Source organism: Catharus ustulatus, chromosome 16 (assembly GCF_009819885.2).
Source record: "Catharus ustulatus isolate bCatUst1 chromosome 16, bCatUst1.pri.v2, whole genome shotgun sequence".
NCBI lineage: Eukaryota > Metazoa > Chordata > Aves > Passeriformes > Turdidae > Catharus > Catharus ustulatus.
In genome coordinates this window covers 11,533,943-11,553,800 of record NC_046236.1, presented here as the reverse complement: position 1 = coordinate 11,553,800, position 19,858 = coordinate 11,533,943, and the positions used below count along the sequence as shown (strand labels likewise).

Here is a 19,858-nt window from a genome sequence, read left to right as displayed (position 1 = left end):
CCATGGGCCGCTTATTGCTTTTAATTATGTTAGCAAAATAAAGGATCCTTTCTGGCCAGACTGGATGGACAATGTTAAGCCATGCTGGCAAAGCTGGATAAACCTCATTAAGGAGAATTTGGCGCAGGGAGAGATAAGGCTGCCTGCTCACCGAGTTGAGGATACTTCAAAGGGAAAAAAGGCTTTTGATAATGGATTTCTTGGGAGTCACAACATGACTGGGCACCTTACTCATCCTGCAGCCAACTGCTACAGAGGAGGGGAGGTGTCCCTGGGGAAGGACCCTCTGCTTGCCTTGCCACCTCCACAGCCACTTGATGTAATGGTGCTGCATCACAACCAAATTGTGGGGTGACAAGGCTCTGCCCTGTTGTTTTGGTGCTCCTGAAACCACCAAGCATGCAGTGAAAGGACCGTGGCCCCAGGCATGCACAAAATGGGATGGCAGATCCCTGCAGATCTGCTGCATCCAATGGCTCCCAGACTGCTGGGCAGCTGGGCTGCACATCCTCCTGTGCTTGCTCCTTTTTGTTTGCATGGAAGAAACGGTGAGGGAGAAGGAGCAGGGTTATTATGCATGCAGACAAGAGTGATTGGGGAGGGATGGCAAGGACGCTTTGGGGACAAAGTTAGAATTCAAAATGATTTAGACAAGTTGGAGGAAACAGCCCCAAACGCTGAGGTGAAATGCAAATGGGGGACAACATCCAGGCACTGCATTTCAGCAGGAGGCACAAACTGCTCACATCCAGGGTGGGAATGAACAGAGGCATGGCTTTTCTTCCAGAAAGGAGCTGGGATAATGGCAGTTACAGGGTAATGGTCTCTCCTGCAGCTCCAAATGAGGAATGGTTCCTCTCTTTGCATAGCTTAACAAATAGCAGAGAAGAGATGTTAACCTTGTCTCCCTCTCAGCTTAACTATTCAGTCCTTAAGGTCTTTAAAAGATAACTTTCTGAGGAAGGGAACAGTCTGTCCTGCACAGCTACAGCACACAGGACAAGATGACACAGGTTCAAATTGCGGTGAGAGCAAATCAGATTAGACACGGAGGATGTTTACAGGGTCTGGAGCAGATAACTTTGGGATGCTGGGGAGTCTCCATGTCAAGAGCTGTAAACTTTTCTTTCCTGTTAGTCTACAGGTCTTTTCTCCCTTCTGTGATGTCTAAAATGCTATCTGTGTGGCAAAGGAATTTGAGAATTTTACCCATCCCTTGAGGAGAGGAGCTTGTCTGGGTTCCCCTGAAGCATTCTCCCTAGCATAGGAGAGGCAAGGCCAGCTCATCATTCTATGTACTAACACTGCCCTGAATATTGGGAAAAGATAGAAGTGATGCTATTTTTGAAGGTAATATTGACTATAAATAGACATGGCAAGGTGCCAGCTTCAAAACAGAACTGTTTCCAATAGAGCTGGGCGAGGCACTCAAAGAGTCTTTTGAAAAATCCATTAAGGCTCCATCAAAACAAGGAGCTTTTCAGGATGACAGACACATAGGTGCCTCCTTCAGCTCATTCATTGAAACAGAAAAATCAGGCATGTTTTCTCCTTATTTCCTTTCATTCAGATTCAGCCCCTTCAGAGGAAAAAAAAAGTAAATTAAAGTTTCTGTTGCAGAGAAGAAGGCAGCACTATTTCAAGTTTTAACAGATCTTCTATTGATTAGGCTTAAATCTGATCTTAAATGGGCTGTGTGCTGCCTTCAGTCGAGCTCTCGGCTCCGCTGCACTGCTGCTGACATGGAAAGGACTTAGCAGGCAAGCAGAGCACTCCTGAGTCTGCAACCCTCATCTGGTGCTCAAAGCTTCAAAATGCAGAAATTGTCAGGACTGAAAAGCCCAGGCTTTTGCCTTTCCACCAGTAGGTGTTTGAACACCTCTGGGTCTTTGTAATAGCAGCATCTGCTTCATCATTTCAATTTCTGCATGAGTCACAGCTCCCCTCATGTACTACTTTTCCTTTCCCACTTTGCCTCAGAGAGAAGAATTCACTGTCCCAGAGCAGAGATTTGAGAAACCTCAGGCAATGGATTCATGTCCAGAAAAAAAAGCATCTTATCTATGACAAAGAGGGAAAAGGAAGGGGGCGAAATGTGTTTGTAGTAAAATTGTTAAGAGACCAAATCCATGCTTCCTTAGGAAGTTCCTGGGTTGTAAAGCACCAATTAACGTGCACATGATGTGAAATATGAATAGGCCAGGGCTTTGACTCATCCCCCAGTGCAAACCAAGCGAAGAGCTTGAGTCGGCAACACAAGCAGCGATTTCAAGAGGGAAAAGGGAAGCCTTTCATTTGAACTGGATGTGCCTCCAGCCAGCAGAGGGGCAGAGGAAGCAATACAAGTTAGGAAGTGCCAAGAAATGGAGATGTAAGAAAAGGGTGCCTGGGGTCTGCCCTGGCCACATGCCAGATGACAGCCCTGGGTCCTTGCAATTATTTCCATCATGAATCCAACAACCATGCAGATCTGCACACATAAGCAAAGACCTTAGATTCCAAAGGAACAATACACACTTCAGCTCTGGATCCCCAAGCACTGGGTCAGGCTGATCAACCAACCCACTCAGTGCCTCTGGCAGCAGAGTATTTTTACAATATTTTAGGAGACAGGACAAGGATGAAATTGTTGAGAAAGCCACCAGAACTAATCATTTGATTCTTTAGAAAATGCTTGTTCTACATGATTGCAGCTGAATGCTGGGGACATGAAGAGACAGATGGGTGATACATACTTGGTTGTGACCCCCAATTGCCCCAGGCAAAACAGCATCAGTGCTCCTGTGCTGCCTGGCTGGTTGATATTTGGGACTCAGCACAGTTGGTGCCCAGATGTTAAGGACAAACCAAAGGCATTTTTGGTGCACTCTCTATTTACAGTTGCAGCACAACCAAATCCTTCACACAGGAAGAAGAGTTCAGTTGTCACTGTCACATCTCAGAGGAAGACTGGGCTGACTCAATTAGAAGACATACATGAGTATTGATTATTGCCAAGTACAAATTCTCTCTCCCTCTCAGCTATGTGGTATACTGTTAGTTTATATTCCCCCTCCAGGTTATTCTTAATTTCAAAATAACGTGATTGTTATGGTTCCCAATGTACAATACAAATTGACAATATAATGTAGCTTGTATTACCACAGTCCCTACTGGCCTCTGATGAGTTAGTAATTCAACCATTTGATTTCCTCATTTGTTTTTCCCTTTTCACTTGTGGATTCCAAGTGCTCTGAGAATGTATTTCTTGTTTACAATCAAAGCAAAGCTCCCCTCACAGCTTAGGATGTCTGAAAGATCTTTCTTGCCCTTCGACTCTGCTATAGAGGGGGCTGGATGTGTTCCAAAGTTCCCACCAAACACATCTGACTAGAGACCTATTTATTCAAGTAGCAATCCATCATCCCTACCTCTGGAAATAAAGCCATTAAAGTACCTTGCTATAAACTCATGAGCCTAAAAAAGAGTCTCCCTCATCTGAAAACAGAGATCTCATGGTCCTGCACAGAGCAAACAGAAAAGTCCAACTTTCTACAAGCATCATCACTCTCCTGCCCTTGCAGGGGAGTCTGGGAGCCCAACTTCTCCCACACCTGCAGTTTCCTGCATGGAACTGGCAAAATGCACTGCCTGCATTGAATAAGCCTAGAGACTCAGAGGTCCCATGATCTCACCAGGAGATATTAAAATTCTTCATCTTCCTCTCGCCTGATGAAAGAGGGATGAACTGTGCTCGAGCCAGTTAGAAATTAAACTATTTCCAGTGTATAACATCTATTGCTCTCCTTGGGGATGACTCAGGATGTGAGCTACACATTTCTGGTGGAATGGTACTGGAGAGGAGAGCAGGGCCAGCACTTCAGTTCTGTATTTATGGATATCATCAGAAAAGTTTTATTGGATACATATTTTGCACCCCTCTCTCTGGAGGATCTTGCTTACTTTCATTGTAGTTTCATTCTCTTGCTTTCAGTAACTGATTGTATGTATGTATACACAGGAGATTTGGGTAAGAATTCCTCAAAGTATGAAGAAACACTCGGTGTTTCCTACTTTGCAGTGTGTTGTCCTTTCTCCAAAATATGAGACATGCTAAGATTTTTCACTCAAATAGGAGAAAAGGAAGAAATATTTTAAAGGTTTCCACAAAAACAGCATGTCCTGCAGGTAGTTTGGGTCAATCAAATGTTTTCTTTTGCTCACTTTTCCCATGTAAGATAAAATGTGGATAGAAAAATCGACACCAAGTGAAATGACTGCAACTTCGTTTGAAAAATCATCAAAGCAGAACACTGTAACCTAAAAGTTACTTTTGAAGTGGGAGTGATCAAAACAATATGGCCCGATGTGTCGAAATAACATTTCCAACAAAAATTCCTTTAACAACATTTTCTCAAAAGCTCTTCATTGCACCACTCCCAAAAGGATCATTCCTGGTGATAACATGAAGAGATCACCTAGGAATTTTCTCCTCTTACGCTTCCTTCTAAGGCAGTGATGACATGCATTGGTCTCTCCTTTTCTCTTCATGCGCTGTCTTTTAGACTTTTAGTCTTTTGTACCAATTCTTGTTATTAATGCTGGGCATGGGGAGCAGGTGTGGGAGATGCACAGCACCACAGACCCTGCACATCTGTGTTTGCCTGCAATAACAGGGACTCGTTGGACTGACACTGATGTCCCCAAGACAGGAGTGATCTTCCAGAAGGAAAGGCAGCCCCACATGAAGGTCACACCACACATTTTGCCCCACTCATATTGGTGAGTCCAATGTGCTGCTGTTTGCTGCTGTGCATGCACAGAGCAGGTATGTAGATAAGAGGGGGTGTGCTCATGCACTTATCAGCACAGCACTGAAATGTCCAGCACATCATAAAAATATATACAGCAGATGATCATAGGAGCATGATTGTGTGATCCCTCTGCCCAAGATAGTACTCACTGAACTCTGTCCACACCAGTAGGCTGGTACAGAGCTGAACAGAGCAGAATGAATGCCCTTTTTCTTCATCATGCAGGTGTCACTTCTCCTGACTCAGATTCAATTGCACTCGTGGAGCTGATTGCAGATTTCAGCCTGCTCTTGCATATCAAGCACATATTTGATGTTCCAGGGACTCAATGAAACAAAAAGTCAGCACGTGATCTTCCTTACAGCCCCTGAGGCTTGTTCATCCTGGTGGAGACACTTAAAGAATGAGTTTGGCCTATTTTATCAGATGCAGGGATATCTGTGGGATAGTATGTTCAATCCTTTATGTCATCTATCTCTTCTCAGCAAAATGTATCTGTGATTACTTCTCTATTTTCTGGGTTTTTTAAAATGCAGAATTATACAATAACCCTCAAACTGAAGGAGAGGGAAATAAAAATGTTTAATTTAAAAGTTTAACTAGTCAAAACAAAGTTAGGGAAAGCACTGAGCTTCTCAGGTGCTGGTTAACCTATAAATGAAAAATAATGAAGTCTGGGAAAAGGAATAATAAATTAAGTATATTCTTAGAGGAATCATATCTTGGCTCATATACAAGTCCTCAGTGCTGCAGGAAAGAATGGGAAGACTGAACTGGAGGAAAAGGGAAAATCAGTGTCTTCTCATGGAAAACAAGGGGAAACATCAGTGGAGCTTGGGTAGAACGGAAAATAGCTCCACTTTAAAAAGTTCAGGTCACACTCATACCACATAACAGCAGTAATGAAACAAACAGCAAAGCAAGTCTCATGTTCACATGCAGCTTATCCACACATGCAGCTGACACACAGCCCTGCAAGGATTGCTCCCCTTGCATGGAGCTCCTGCATTACTGTACAGAAGGAGCTGTAGTGTCAGGACAGTGCCCAGAGATGGAGCTCACACTTCTCTTTCTCCTCCAGACAGGGATACAGTCCCTTGGGAACACATACTGGCTTTTGCAGATACAGCCCCCTTCATAATTTATGGCAAGTTGCCTCAACATCCTCCCTGGATGCCTTCCTTTCCCCTGAGCAGGGACCCAGGACAGTGCAGGGGCACTGCAGGTTTGGGGACAAGGATGGCTACAGACACATCAGTCCTGCTGTCTCCAGCTTCTCTGTGGGAGCTGATGCTGAGGAATCCATGATGCAATGTTGTGTAGAAAAGCAGAAACTCCTCTCCAAAGCTCTAACGTGGCTTCCAAGTCAACAGCAAATAAACTTCTGCACAGAATGCTGAGTTGGAATGCTGGTCCCAGCTGGTTTGGGGAACATTGTTCTGTTGGAAACCATATTTCATGGTCTGTAACTGTGACAGGGTTTTCTAAAGATGGCCAAGCATGTGGGAACACTGTTCGCTCCCTGGAAGCTAATGGTTGTTTCTCAGCAGAGATTTACAATTTAATTGAAAAAAAGAGAGAAAGAGGAAAAATTTTGATTAATACTGCTCTTAATCACCAAAGCTTTAGCTGGAAACTACCTGGTTTTGCCAGCCTAAGCCATAACATGTATTAGAGGACTGACAGTAGAAACAGCCAGAGAGGACAATAAAATTAGAATGGGGAAAATGATGGTCTCACTTCCTCAGGAGCAACTCCATGACACAAATAGCTACTCCACATTTATGTGGCTGCAGAAGCTCAGTTTGTCACAGTGCCTTCTCAACTGAACATTTGTCCTGCCTTCTAATGTTCAGGACCTTCCCCTAGCAAGTCTCCTGTCAAGCTCCTATTTGTCCTGTTTGCATGATGTATCAGGAAACATCTCCAAAAAGAAACATCAGTCTATGGCATGGAATTCTCTCTGGGAAATAATTTGCTGTGCTGCAGGCTGTGTAAGGAAGATCTGTTACCATTCAAGAGCTGTCCCATACAAAAATTGCTGAACCAAAGAGCGAAAATTCTCTGAGTCAACCCTGAACCAAAGTCACAGTCAACATCAGGGAGTCCTTTTCTGTTAGACGAGCCTCTTTTCAGTTAAAACTTTCATCCAAGGTTATCCGAACACTTGCAATCAAATGGCATTTTGTGCTAACATTAATCCTGGTGTCCTGGCCACATTCCAGTTCAAGTAACAACATTCTGCCAACCTAAATTCCTCCAGAGGTTTCAGTAGGACAGAATTTTCTTCTTCCTTTCTGTCTTTCATTTCTGGGTAGTTGGTTCTGGACAGCACAAAAGACTGACCACCTTCCAACCCAGCATTGGCAGCACCTCTGTCAGGAGGAAAGTGGACCTTGAAATGAGAAGGACCAAAATTCTTCACAAAAACACATAATTGATAATAAATGGCTTTTAAAACACTTAGGTGCTTTTCTTTGAATTCTGGTATCAGTTGAAAATGTAGAGCTGGAATACTACTGACATCTCTGAGAAAGTTAATCGGCAATCCCAGCAATCAGAACAGAGAGGTGCCTTTTAAGTTGTAATCAATACACTTGTGACACAAATGAAAGGGAGATGTTACATAAGGAGTTTTTTGCACTGGAGAGAGCCCTGACAGCCAGTTATTGCACTGAGGAGAGGAAGTCACCCAGATGGACTCTCCGTCACACTAATGAAGCCATCTCATAACTGTAACAGAGACCTCATGTATCTGCTGTGACACTTAGCAAATCCGGGCATGAATAAATAACCAAAGTCCAATTGAATTAACCTCCAGCTGATCAGGCCTACTAAACAAATTATCCTAAACTCTGAACAAGATTAGAAGGACTGGCACAGGCCAGAATCATGTGGCAGGAGTGTTAATTCAGTTTAACAAGTTTAAACCTAATCCTCCAGTGTTCTCAGATCTCAGGGTTTCAGGGCAAAGTAGTTCCAAAATGCTCTTGAAAGAGTTAGAAAAAGAAGCTCACATGAAGTTGAGAACAAAAACATGAGCTCAGCCTAGAGTCACCCAAAGATCCAGAAGATGAATTGCAAATGCAGAGCAAAGAAGGATTTAGGCAGAGCATTCCTTACTGAGACATGGAGACTGAATATTCCTCATGGAATATTCCAAACTAATTTCCAGGATGAAACTTAAAAGTTTGATAGCATATCTGCTTTTCTTAATTATCATGTTTCTTTTGCAGAAACAGGAGATAAGCACCTATGAAATAAGGGACAATACTCCATTTTAATGCCATTTTCTCCAGGATATAATTGTATTTTCTTCTAAGAGTACATTTGTACAGTCCATCAAAAGCACAATTAAATCATCACAAACTTCAGTTCATTACTTAAAATGGTACTAACAGACAATTTCAGTACTTCTTTATTTTTATGTTGATTCATAAAAGAATTTATGTGGTCAATTAAAATTAACTTTGAACTTCAACTTTAACCGACTCAATATTTTACAGGGCTTTGAAATAGTAAATCTGTTTCCAAGAGGAACTATTTATTTGATTACTCTCTAGACACAGAAGGAAATGTAGTAACCTCTACAAGTTTTCTGAAATGGAGATAACCAGAATTAGAAACTCTTCTCGAAACAAATTGCTGCAGTACATGCACATGCCTCACAAAATCTTTCAAATCACAATATTCTTCATAAATGTGTTTCCAATCTTCTGTCATAGGTAAGTCCTTCAAGAGAGTTCCCAGTTTCCCAGAATCTCACACCTTTTCAGTGAGTCTGCTTAGTACAGGCAGATGAAGACAGAAATCTGAGAGTCTCTACAGCCCACTAAAGGACACCTGCCTGCATTCTCTGCCTCACCAGGGAATGTCTTTATGCAAGTCTGACCTGGATTCTTCATCATGGCTTAGTACAAAACTTCAGTTCTGTGTGCTAAACTTAAGCACCAGAGAGGATGATAATTTTGACTAGATGGCGAACAAATTTAATGTATCACGAGACATTCAGACACCAGGCATTTCCACCATCTTCAATATCTTTGACACTATAAAGAGCTTAAAAATCAGATGAGGCCAATGTTCACCTAATATTCAGAAGTACAGTAATTTCACGAATACAAGCCGCACCAATTTGACCAAAATTTTGGTGGAAACCCGGAAGTGCGGCTAATATTCCGGGGCGGCTAATCTATTAACAAAATTCTAAAAGCTGCCAACACGGAAGTGAGAGCCCGCGGCAGCCCCAAGCCAAGCTGGAGCCCGGCCGGCCCCGGCAGAGGTGGGAAAGCCTGGCAGAGGCGGGGCCAGCAGTGTGGGGGCGGGCGGCAGAGCCTGAGCCAGCAGGGCGGGGCAGGGAGGGCGGCAGAGCCTGAGCCAGCATGGCGGGGGAGCCCGGGAGAACTGGGGCTAGCAGTGCAGGGGAGCATGGCAGAAGCAGGAAGGCCGGCGGGTGGGGCTGCCTGGCAGCGGGGGAAGCCCAGCAGAATCGGGGCCAGCAGCGTGGGGGAGCCCGGCGGTGCGGGGGCCTGCAGTGCCGGCCAGGGCGAGGAAACGCGGCGGCGGTGCAGACGGGAGGGGGCGGCCGGCGAGCCTGGTGGCGGCGGCGGCAGCCCTGCCGGCGGGGCGAGCGAAAGCGGCGCTCGCGAAAGCGCCGCCGCGAGCCGCGAACCGCGAGCCGCGAACCGCGAGCCGCGAGCCGCGAAAGCGCCGCCGCGAGCCGCGAACCGCGAGCCGCGAAAGCGCCGCGGGGCGGGCGCGGCGCTCGCGAGGCGCGGCGCGGGGCGAGCGAAAGCGGCAGCGGGGCGGACGGCGAGCCCGGCGGCGGCAGCCCTGCCAGCCGGGCGAGCGAACGCGGCAGCGGGGCGGTGCTGACGGGAGAGGGGGGCCAGCGAGCCCGGCGGCGGCGGCAGCACCACCCGGCCAGCCCCGCCGAGCCGTGGCGCTGAGCTGGGCCACCCGGCCCCGTCGGCAACCATGAGCGGGCCGAGCCTGCCTGGCCCCGCCCCGAGCCAGTAAAGCCCGCTATGCCGCTATCCTCTTACTAATTGGCCAATTTGTGAAAGCTGCGCACGGATTCTCGCGACGAACGAAAGTGCGGCTAATATTCGGGGTGCGGCTTATCTATTGACAAAGACAGCAACATTGTCGAGGCACCGGGGGTGCGGCTTATAATCCGTGCGGCTTGTATTCGTGAAACTACTGTAATTAATAATACCCAGAAATAATTTTGGTATTGTTCCCCGTTTTGTTGAGAACTGCCTGAATGCTTCCACATATTTGAGTGTTGCAAAATTAACACCTCCTACAATTCTGAAACTTTTGTTACACAACCCTCAAAATGGAATCATGACTTGTCTACTGTGTACTTTGCTGTTATTTATGCAGTATATAAATGCAAGGTAAATATTTATTCTCATTTTCCACTGTGTGCACTGACTGATATCTCCAAAAGTTAACACCAGCATTATGAACTGCAAATGATGACACATTGTCAAAGTTGAAACCAATTGATTAGATGCCTCTTACATTTTCAAATATTCCAAATGTAATTTCATAACTGTCTTGAACATAATGAGGCAATGGATTTTTCCTCTTTCAACTGTGTAACAATGAACAACTATTAGAACCACTTTATTATTTCCAGAGTTTGAGGGATCAGTGGCCACAGAGAAAGTATGCCCTTTTCAACCAACTTTTTAATTGTTTTCTCACTTGAAAGAGGAGCTAATTTATTACTGGCAGCACAGAAAGCATTTGTCTCATCAAGATAGATCATTTTAACTGTGGGTGAATTCTGGACAACACCACTATTTAATTTGCTGTCACAATTAAGTGATTTATAGGACTGACTATACTATTAGCATCATACTAATACTCTGACATTCTCGTTACTTCTGCAAGAGCCATGGAGTTATTTTCTATGCTTTATACTTCTCAGGAACAGAAGGGTATGAGTTTTACTCTTAGAAGCTATGCCACAGCAATTTTTACAATCCATTCCATTTGCATGTTGTCTTCCATCTGACAAACCACCACAAGCACCTGAAAACCTCCTACATAAACTCTAGTGAGCTTTAAGTCAATTACTGCTGTCTTTACTGACCTATGGAAATCATTCCTTTGGCCATTGCAGCAATACAAAGCTTCTGCTGCTCACAGAGTAGATCTGCTGATGGATGATAGCATCCACAGGCACTGTCATGGCTGTGATCTATGCAGGACTGTTATTTGACAAATGAAAATTATGTAAACAGTACTCAAACTCAATCTTGCCTCATGATGACTCTGTCTGTTCCATACCCCCCGCCTACAGTGCCCAGAACAGCCAGCTGTTATCTCATGATAAATATCAAGGATAAAATTATCATCAGACAGCACCAGGTTGACTGCATGATGTAATCCTGACTCTTTTAGGTAGCTGGAGCTCTTTTAGCTCTCTTAGGTAGTCTGGAGTGTTTCTGGAGGTGTATCTCACACGTTTTCAGACTGTCATTTTCATTTCAGTGGTTGCTGAAATAATTTCTGGAGAAATTTTTGCAAAGAAATTTAAGATGTGCTGCTGAATATATGAAAACTACGGCTGTAGAGATCATACACCCAAAAACTGTTTTCAGCAAACTCCTTCTGCAGGTGCGACTTGCTTCACTTACCAGCTGTGCAATCTCAGCATAACCCCTTCCCAAAATTGTCCCCCAGCACCAAGGTTGCTCCTTTCTCCTCCTAGCCCCATGGATCTTTAATCCTCCTATCCCAGCCTGCAGGGCAGTTCAGAAAACACCAATGACACAGCGTAAAATAGTCCTACAGGGGCTGGAGTACTCCTCTATTTATAGGTCGCTAAATCTCACTAAAAAAAACTTCCACAGAGCACCAGTCAAATTGCTACCTAGATGTTTCCAGGCCCAGCCAGGGCATGCTGGCTTACTGCCATGTTTTTAAATCCTACCCTGTGCATTGAGCTTTCTCAGGAAAATCTGCTAGTGCTCATATGTGGGCTGTTACTATTGACACAAACATTAATGAACATTCCCATACTGCTTCCTTACTAAGCTGCAAGTGCAAGAAACCAAAACAATAGCATGACCTGACAGTCTCAGGCATGTAAGCACATCCAGCACTTCGATTTCAGATGTGCAGCTGAGTGCAGCTCACTCAGAAAGGGAAAATTTGGGTTTAAGTGTTATGTTTGTTTTTTCTTCAAAGACTATGTTTTTTTGCTGGTTGAATTCTACACTGGGAAAAAAAAATGTTTCATCAAGAACAAAACAGGCTGGAGTGGTTCTGCAATGCTGATGGATTGGCTAAGCCTTCCTCTCGCACAATCAATGAAATAAGAGATGTTCCATACAGTAAGAGCCATGGAGACAACTTCAGAACAAAGCAAACCTCTTAGAACTGTCTCCCAGAATAAGAACTGATAGTCTTTTTATCCCAGGGAGCACAGAAAAGGGGCCAACACACAAAAGAGCCAGAATCCCCTCATCCTCCTTCAAAAGACGAGGACATAAACTGAGAGCCTCAGATCTTTAAGTCTGAGATGCTGTTCAGGTATCACCTAATCCTGGACACACCTGAACTCCTCAGCAGCTCACACTCCAGCCTCAGGCTCCCCTGCACACCTGATGTCCCATTTCTGCCCATCTGCAGAAGCAGCTGGGCTGTGGTCATGTTTGGCAGGCTCATACCTATATCAGGAGGAGCTCTAGAAACCCAGAGATAAACCAGCCAACTTCAGGCACAGCAGGGGTGACTCCTGACTGAGGACAGTCGGGTTCAAAGCTGTGTTTCCACTCTGCACCAAAGGCCAAAACCTCTCTCTGCCGGCTGCAGAGAGCCTGCCAGGGAGACACTGCCCCAAGTGTGCTCCTCTCCCTGCTTCCCCCAAGGCCTCGATTCACTATTATTTTCTGAACACAGTCTCTTCCTGACTAATTAAATGCAGTGAGGATGGCTTGAAAGAAGAAATCCAGGAGGTGAATTTCTGGTGTTCCTTCTACTCCTTTTACAATGGCCCCATAAAGAGAGCCCTCACACAACCCTGCACCACCCACATCCCCGACCTTGCTGTGACAGTAATAAGGGGAAGAGGAGCGTTCTGATACAGTCTGGCCCGAGGAATGTACTCACAAGCAGCTCCACTTCATGTACCTGATTTATAACAAGGGTCAGAATAATTCCCAAGCAGCTCCTGCATCAGGGAGCAAACTAATTCCTTTCCTCTCTCCTTGGCTGCACAGCCCAGAGTCCAGCTGCACCGGAGGTTCCAGCTCACAGTCTATATTCTGCATCATAAAAGATACAAGAGAGAAATCTAAACTAGAGAAGTAATAACCTGTAAACTAATAAACCAACCGAGCACTTTGATAGTGAGGCACTCCCCAGAGCAGGGATTATTAATGGGAGAGTCCTGAAACACAGTGAGTCTATGTTTGAGAGTAGTGGGAAACATTTCTGATGCTCTGTGGATCTTACACTTTTGTTCTTATAAAATCAGTTCAGATAAATGCAAAGACTAATATAAAAGCAGCCTCCTTCCAGTCTACACACACAGAGGCACTTAAGCAGCTTAAAAAGAAAAGCAGTACAAAACTGCACAAATAAATAATAATAAAGGTGTTAAGCTGCACTATTAGGAGTAGTTTTGCTTGTCAAAGTATGGGGCTGCACTGTCATTGATTTTCTCTTACAATTGAGATAGTGACATGCATGACTTATGTTTCTTTGGCAGCAAGTGCATGGGAATGGAAGAAGGAATCTTGAAATCCTGTGAAATCTCCAGCTGAGGATTTGATGGTTGTGAAACTGCTGCCAGTCTCAATTCTTTATTTCCTTCAAGCCATAAAATGGGTTATATTAACAATCTGTTATGATGAAAGACAGTTTATGAAGCTAAAGGTAATAATGTTTGCAATGTGATCAGGGATCTATGGAGGGAAAGTGTAATAGAAACCAGGAGTGTGAGTATGGATACAGACACTTCTCAGCCAGAAATACTGGGAAGCAGATGACAGGCAGACAGACCCCCTCAGGAAAGGTCCCATTACCTGTCCTGCTGTGTGTTCTCAAATCCCCATCCCCTCTCTCAGTCACACAGACACCAGGAGTCTTCTCAGTTCATTTCTTTAATGTATTCACTTTCAGTGGTGAGGATTCAGTGCTCAGTTACTTCAGCTTACTATATCCCACCTCAGCTACATGCCAATGTGAGACATCCAATTGACTGAAACAGTGAAAGACAACTTTTCTTTTTGTCCCAAACTAATGCAAAACAGCTAAGAATGGTGTTTCCATGTAAATCTGAACTACAGTGGACTCCCTTTGATCTCCTCTCATGTAAAAAATAAAGTCTGGCAAGGATGGCAGGAAGAATTCAGTTCTTTGTGTCCTGAGGTGAAGTTACTCTCTGGAGAAGGCAGAGCAGGAATAAACTTCTTCAAAAGTCAGGTGGTTTTACTGACAATAGCTGCTATTATCTCTGTCAAACAGGCAAAGCCTCGAGTGAATGTGGTAAGGAAGAAAGAGGAATGCTGTTTATTCAGTACTGGAAAACAGACTATTTGCCAGACTGCAAAGAGTACCAAAAAGGTATTGAGTCTCTCTGTTTGAATTAACCACAAAAATAACCTGCAAAATTAAAAGCTTTTCCATGGACCTCTGCTGCTCTCTAATGGTGCCTTAAAGAATTCTCAGCACAAAGTCTATGTGCTCCTCCTGCAATCAAGTTTTGGTAAAACTTTTAATGTGAAACAAATGAAGGTTCTTCAGAGATGTTACCTGAACAGATAACCCACAGGTCAGGTAGTATTGCTGTACCCATGGCCAGAACATTTGGGATGTGGTGAGGATGCTGGTAAAGGAGAGCTAAAACACAAGATTGCAGGTTCTGACTGTATTTTAGATGCAGTAATTGCAGGAGTCTGGGAGGTTGCAAACTTCTGGGAAATTTTCAAGGCTTTGTATAAATTAGAATATAAATTTTTTTATTCATGAGTACCAGTATTTCAAAGGAAAAAAATTAGCACTGTATCAATTTGGTCTCATTAATCGAAACTAATGTTCGCACCTGGGACCCAGATTTGGTTTCACTCTCCTCACACAGATGTCTTTATTTTATCACCCAGTAAAGCTCCATCAGGCATGCTGACTTGGCTAATGGCCAGGCCACTTCCATGACCAAAACCAGTCTTGTTTTCACAGAATCACAGAATGGTTTGGGTTGGAAAGGACCTTAAATATCACATAATTTCACCCTGTCATGGGCAGGGACACCTTCCACTATCTCAGGCTGCTCCAAGCCCTGGCCTTGGACACTGCCAGGGATGGGGCAGCCACAGCTTCCTTGGGCAACCTGTGCCTCACTTCCCTCACAGGGGAGTCCTTCCTAACAGCCAACCTGAATTTCTTCCCTTTGAGTTTAGAAGCATTCACCTTGCCTTATTTCTGTTGCCTATGTAAAAAGTCGCCTCCTTAACACAAACTCCCTTTATAAGTCACTTTTATTTACATGGGAAAGCACGCTCGGGATCTTACAGCGTGGCCTAACATCACGCACTAGTGGGAGCGATCCCATCCCATGGGGAAATGGAAGGAAAAATAAACACAATATCCACAGCCCTGCTAGGGCCGCCAGGGTCGCCTGTCCCCTCACAGGCCACCGCCTCATGGCGCAGAGGGGTCCTGCCCTGTCACCGCTCCCCACCTCCCGGCGTCAAACGGGGAGAAACCGGGCGGGGGACCGGACATGGCGAGGGGGTTCGTAACAGGTAGAAGGGGTTTATCCCCGGGAGAAGCGGTTCATCCCCGGGAGAAGGGGTTTATCCTCAGGAGAAGGGGTTCATCCCCAAGAGAAGGAGTTTATCCCCGGAGAAGCGGTTCATCCCCAGGAGAAGCGGTTCATCCCCAGGAGAAGGGACCGGGTGCAGCAGCTCCGCCCGGGGCCCGTGAGGGGAGCGGGGGGGGCGGAGATGGCGCCGCGCGCGAGCGCAGCGGGTAATGGCGGCGGCGCTGAGGGAAGGGGAGGGGACAGGCCGTGAGGGCAGCGGCTGCGCCGCGCCATCGCCCCCCGCCGGCTGCGGGAGGGAAGGAGGGAGGAGGGAAAGGAAAGGAAAAGAGAGGCGCCGCTTCCGCCACGGCGGGGCGGGCTTGGGCGGAGAGCGACGGAGCGGCGGGGGTGGCAAGGGTAGGGGTGATGAGGGCCGCGGCCCGGCGGCATGGGGGTGGCTGTGTCCCTGTCTTCATGTCTCTCTCAGGAAAAGCCTGGTGGAGACGGGGTGGGAAGCAGGGCTCGAGGTTTCCCCTCGGTACCAGCTACTGTCGTTAGCGGGGCTCCTGTCAGAGGCAGCGGGGCCATGCGGGGGCAGTGATGCCATCGCTGCGGGGCTGCGAAGTCCGCCCCACTCAGGGATGCGGGTTTGCACTGAAATTAATTTAACCGTGGGTATTTCCGACTGTGGGAGGGATTCGGTCTTTTTGTAGCCCGTAGCGCATGTTTTTAATATAATGTTAGAGTGTTGTTGTCGTTTTGTTCTTTTTCGGCAGCGATGGAAGCGGGTCCCATCGTGACGTCCAAGCAGCGGGAGGAGGTGGTGCACGGGGTGCCCACGGAGGTGGTGTGCACGGCCTTCTCCAACTCGGTGCTCGTGGTGGTCACACAGTACGGCAAGATGGGCACCATCGTCTACGTGGACCCCAACACCATCGGCGACAACGTGGGCAGGCCCTCGCTCACCACGAAGGTGCTGCTGGGCAAGGATGAGGTGAGGTGAGGGTGGATGCGAAGCGCAGAGGCAGCAAGGAAAAGGGGGAAATGTAGTAGGTGGGGCTGTGCAAGTTGCCAGGGAGTTGATGAATCACAGCAGTTAAGCAGTGTTTGAATAGTGATAAGATTAATTTTAAAATGAGGAAAGAGGGGCTCATCAGAAAAGTATGTGCGCTCGCTCGTCTGCTCTTGGACATAAAAGTTTAACTAACCGTGAGTGGTTTGGCGATCTGCTGTTTTGTGTCCCACAGGATATGGATTGCTTCTGCATGTTTATGGAAAGTGTGATAAAGCTCTGTTGATTTAAGGGTTGCAAGATTAAATATGCAGCCATTGATAACCTTTTTGGGTTTCTGTTCCAGTCAGTTTGTTTTCCTTTTCAGGTCAGTTTTCCCACCCCCATCCTCCCCCGTCTATGCCAGCCCCATAATGGACTTTAGTTACCTACTCCCAAGTGTGCCTGCCAGCACCTTCCTTTGATAAAGTTTAATTTGTTTTGCTTCAACAAAATGAGGTTTTTAATCGACCATTTCACAGAACTGGAGAGAAAGCAGAAGCAAATGTGTTTCACAAGGCATCAACTGGTCAAACATTAAAACAGAAAGTTACAGAGCTACAAGATTATGAGGCTTTCCATCAGGGTTGAAGCTATCACATATTACTTGCTAGCTTTAACTAGAAAAGCTGTAGCAGACAAGTTCCTGATTCCATCCATGACTTCCCCTTGTAGAGTTCTTTCTCTTGAGCAATAGCCTTCCCTTTTTGGATGGGAGCTATTTTGCTTCTTCTGCTTTGATATCTGCTAATGCTGACCATCTCCACCCCTAAGCTTATTTTGTGTTTTATTTGGAAATGAGAAGTGCTATGTTTACTTTGTCCCATTCTATTTTTAAATAATTTTAACTTAGCTGATCTAAACTTCAAGAAAATACTTTCACTGGTTTGCTCCTTTCCTGCTTGTCACTGTTAACATCCTTATTTTGGATGTTGCATATTTCCAAACAGCAGCTAAATCAATCAAACTCATCCTTCTGACAGAAGGATGTAACTGAAACCTAGACAAGCTGGGTGAGGCTGAGACTGGAAATTAGAAAACACCTCTTCACCAAGAGGGTGGTCAGACACGGGAACAGGCCTGAGGTGGTTGATACTCTGACCCTGTCAGTGTTTAAAAGCCATTTGGACAATCCCCTGAATAATGTTTTAACCTGGTCAGCTCTGAGTTGGTCAGGCAGTTGGACAAGATGTCATTGTTGGTGCCATCCAAGTGAAATAGTCAATGCTGTTCTGATCTGTTCTTGTTAAAGAAACCTCATGGAAAAGGTTATATCCCCTTTTTTTTGCCTCCTTCAGCCTCACTACTTATTTCTGGTTTTCATTATTCTATTAAAATAAAAAGCAACATGTCTGTAACACCAAGCATACAAAAATTGTGTATATAACACCATTTGGGGGTCTCTAGGAATTACAAAAATAACAGCTTTTTTTTCAGAGCTTGTCAGTGGAACATGCCCTCTTCAGAACAAGTTTTTATACAAAAAATTTTTTTTAGAAACCTGGCTGTGAAGGAAATAGAGGCATTTGGATCCTCAGCATTTCATATAGTTTAACACTGTTGCCATAGTTCAGGTGGGAGGATTATGGAAGGAAAGCTTCTCTGTACTGAGTTTCCAAGATTTCCAGACAGTGCTGAACTCCATTCAAGTGCAGCTCCAGTAAAGTTGTTTCAGGGTGATGTGGGTGGCTGGCACACTCGTGGGACCAAACTCTTCTCTTTCAAGCTGGTTGAGAAAGTGCTTTCTAAAGTTCCCTGTCCCATGGCTTGCCTTTGCTGCTCAGCAAACATCAAGCTCAGGATCCACAGGTTCTCTGCGTCACTCCAGCACTCTTCCTCTCCTAATCCTGAGGGAGGGCTCACCCATCTGCAAGAATGTACATCTGTATTCCTTTGCTTTTCAGCCCCTCGTTCATGTTTGTGCCAAAAACCTGGTGGCATTCGTGTCGCAGGAAGCTGGGAACAAACCTGTTCTCCTGGCCATGGCTTTAAAGGACAAAACCATGGAAGGAATACAGGCTCTCCGAGAAGTGATCCGAAGTTGCCAAGTGTGGTGAAGTTGTGCCATCTGGATTCAAGGAAATGATCTTGAGTCCATGACTCATCACCACCTATTTAAAAGGACTAGAAATGAAAATGTTGGAATGTCTTTGTGGTGGTTTTGGACGTCCTGAGGAATTCCATGAATTTTTCTCTACTGTGTAGAACATTTGTGGGTTTTGTTACTGGGACAGGTTTGCAAGTCCATATAGACAGTGGTGAGATGAGAGCAATTGCCTCAACATAAGAGAGAAGTGCTACTTTTGTGTTGTTGGATGGGTCATTTATTTGGGAAAGAGCTTGGCTCTGCACATGTGTCCTGAGGAGCAGCAGATGCCAAGCTCTGTAGCTGCACTGTACTGCAAAGGGGAAACACCCAGTACAGAGGGAATAAAAAAAACGTTGTCAAATCAAATTTTACCTGTTTTCTTTCTTGCTCTGTGAGAATCACTTCAATTGAAATACAAGCCTTGGTAAAAAAATTAACAGTGGTATAATGGGAAAGGTTTTCTTGCCTTTTTTAAGGAAATGAGTCCTAGATGGCTGCTTTTGTCCTTACATCCATTCCTTTCTGGATGTAGTCTGAATTTGTTTTCTACTTTCACTCTGATTTTAAACAGAGGCAGATAATGATGCTTTGCAAATTTCATGAAAGCTGATGTCAGGGTGGAAGACAGGATCCCAAAACAGTGGTAAGAAAATGATCTCTGCCAATGGATTACATGCTACCAACTCATCAGAGAAACAGAACATCCATAGGCTGCTCACCTGCAGTGAACATCTCTCTTAGGAGACATGGGGACAGAGGGTTTGAGGGGTTACACAGGGTTGTTTCTGCCAAGTCATTTACAGAAAGTGTCAGATTAAGTTGATGCAAAGATTAATAGCCAAACTTTTGCCTTTTGCTTGGAAAGCACATTTGTTTTTACCTCTTGTAATAAACAACAACAAGTAGTAAATTTTTAATTGAGCTGTTAACACATTTTTGTCACTTATGAACTTGACAGCACAGACAGAGGCCAGGTCTTGGATTCTGGGCAGGGAGGAATTGTGCTAAGACCAGTTGATCCAGCAGAATCAGCACAGAGCTTGTGCCTGCCCCATGGTGATGCAGCTGCCCGGCCATTTCTGTTGCTAAAAAATCCCCTAGAAGTAGAAAAGCAGAAAATGGATTTCGAAAGGACTCTTTTCTCTGAAGTAAGGGTTATT

At 45.2% G+C, this 19,858-nt stretch overlaps 1 protein-coding gene across 4 annotated transcripts; it reads left to right on the top strand.

Moving 5' to 3' along the window:
* The first annotated feature begins 15,724 nt into the window (after positions 1–15,724).
* Positions 15,725–19,153, top strand: PSMG3 (proteasome assembly chaperone 3). Of its 4 annotated transcripts, none has more exons than XM_033074584.1 (3): positions 15,725–15,785; positions 16,335–16,552; positions 18,514–19,153. In XM_033074584.1, the coding sequence occupies exons 1-3, from the start codon at positions 15,761–15,763 to the stop codon at positions 18,664–18,666; spliced, it is 396 nt and encodes a 131-aa protein (XP_032930475.1). In that variant the 5' UTR covers positions 15,725–15,760; the 3' UTR covers positions 18,667–19,153. The 4 variants fall into 4 exon arrangements, with proteins under 4 accessions (XP_032930475.1, XP_032930479.1, XP_032930476.1 ...); XM_033074588.2 differs by having other exon boundaries at positions 16,335–16,557; positions 18,514–19,064; XM_033074585.1 differs by lacking the exon at positions 15,725–15,785 and adding an exon at positions 15,924–15,975.
* Positions 19,154–19,858: the final 705 nt, after the last annotated feature.

Coding starts and splice junctions, on each gene's coding strand:
- PSMG3 (XM_033074584.1), top strand. CDS start 15,761: ATGGCGCCGCGCGCGAGCGCAGCGG. Junction 15,786..16,334: donor GCCGCGCGCGAGCGCAGCGG/GTAATGGCGGCG, acceptor CTTTTTCGGCAG/CGATGGAAGCGGGTCCCATC. Junction 16,553..18,513: donor TGCTGCTGGGCAAGGATGAG/GTGAGGTGAGGG, acceptor TTTGCTTTTCAG/CCCCTCGTTCATGTTTGTGC.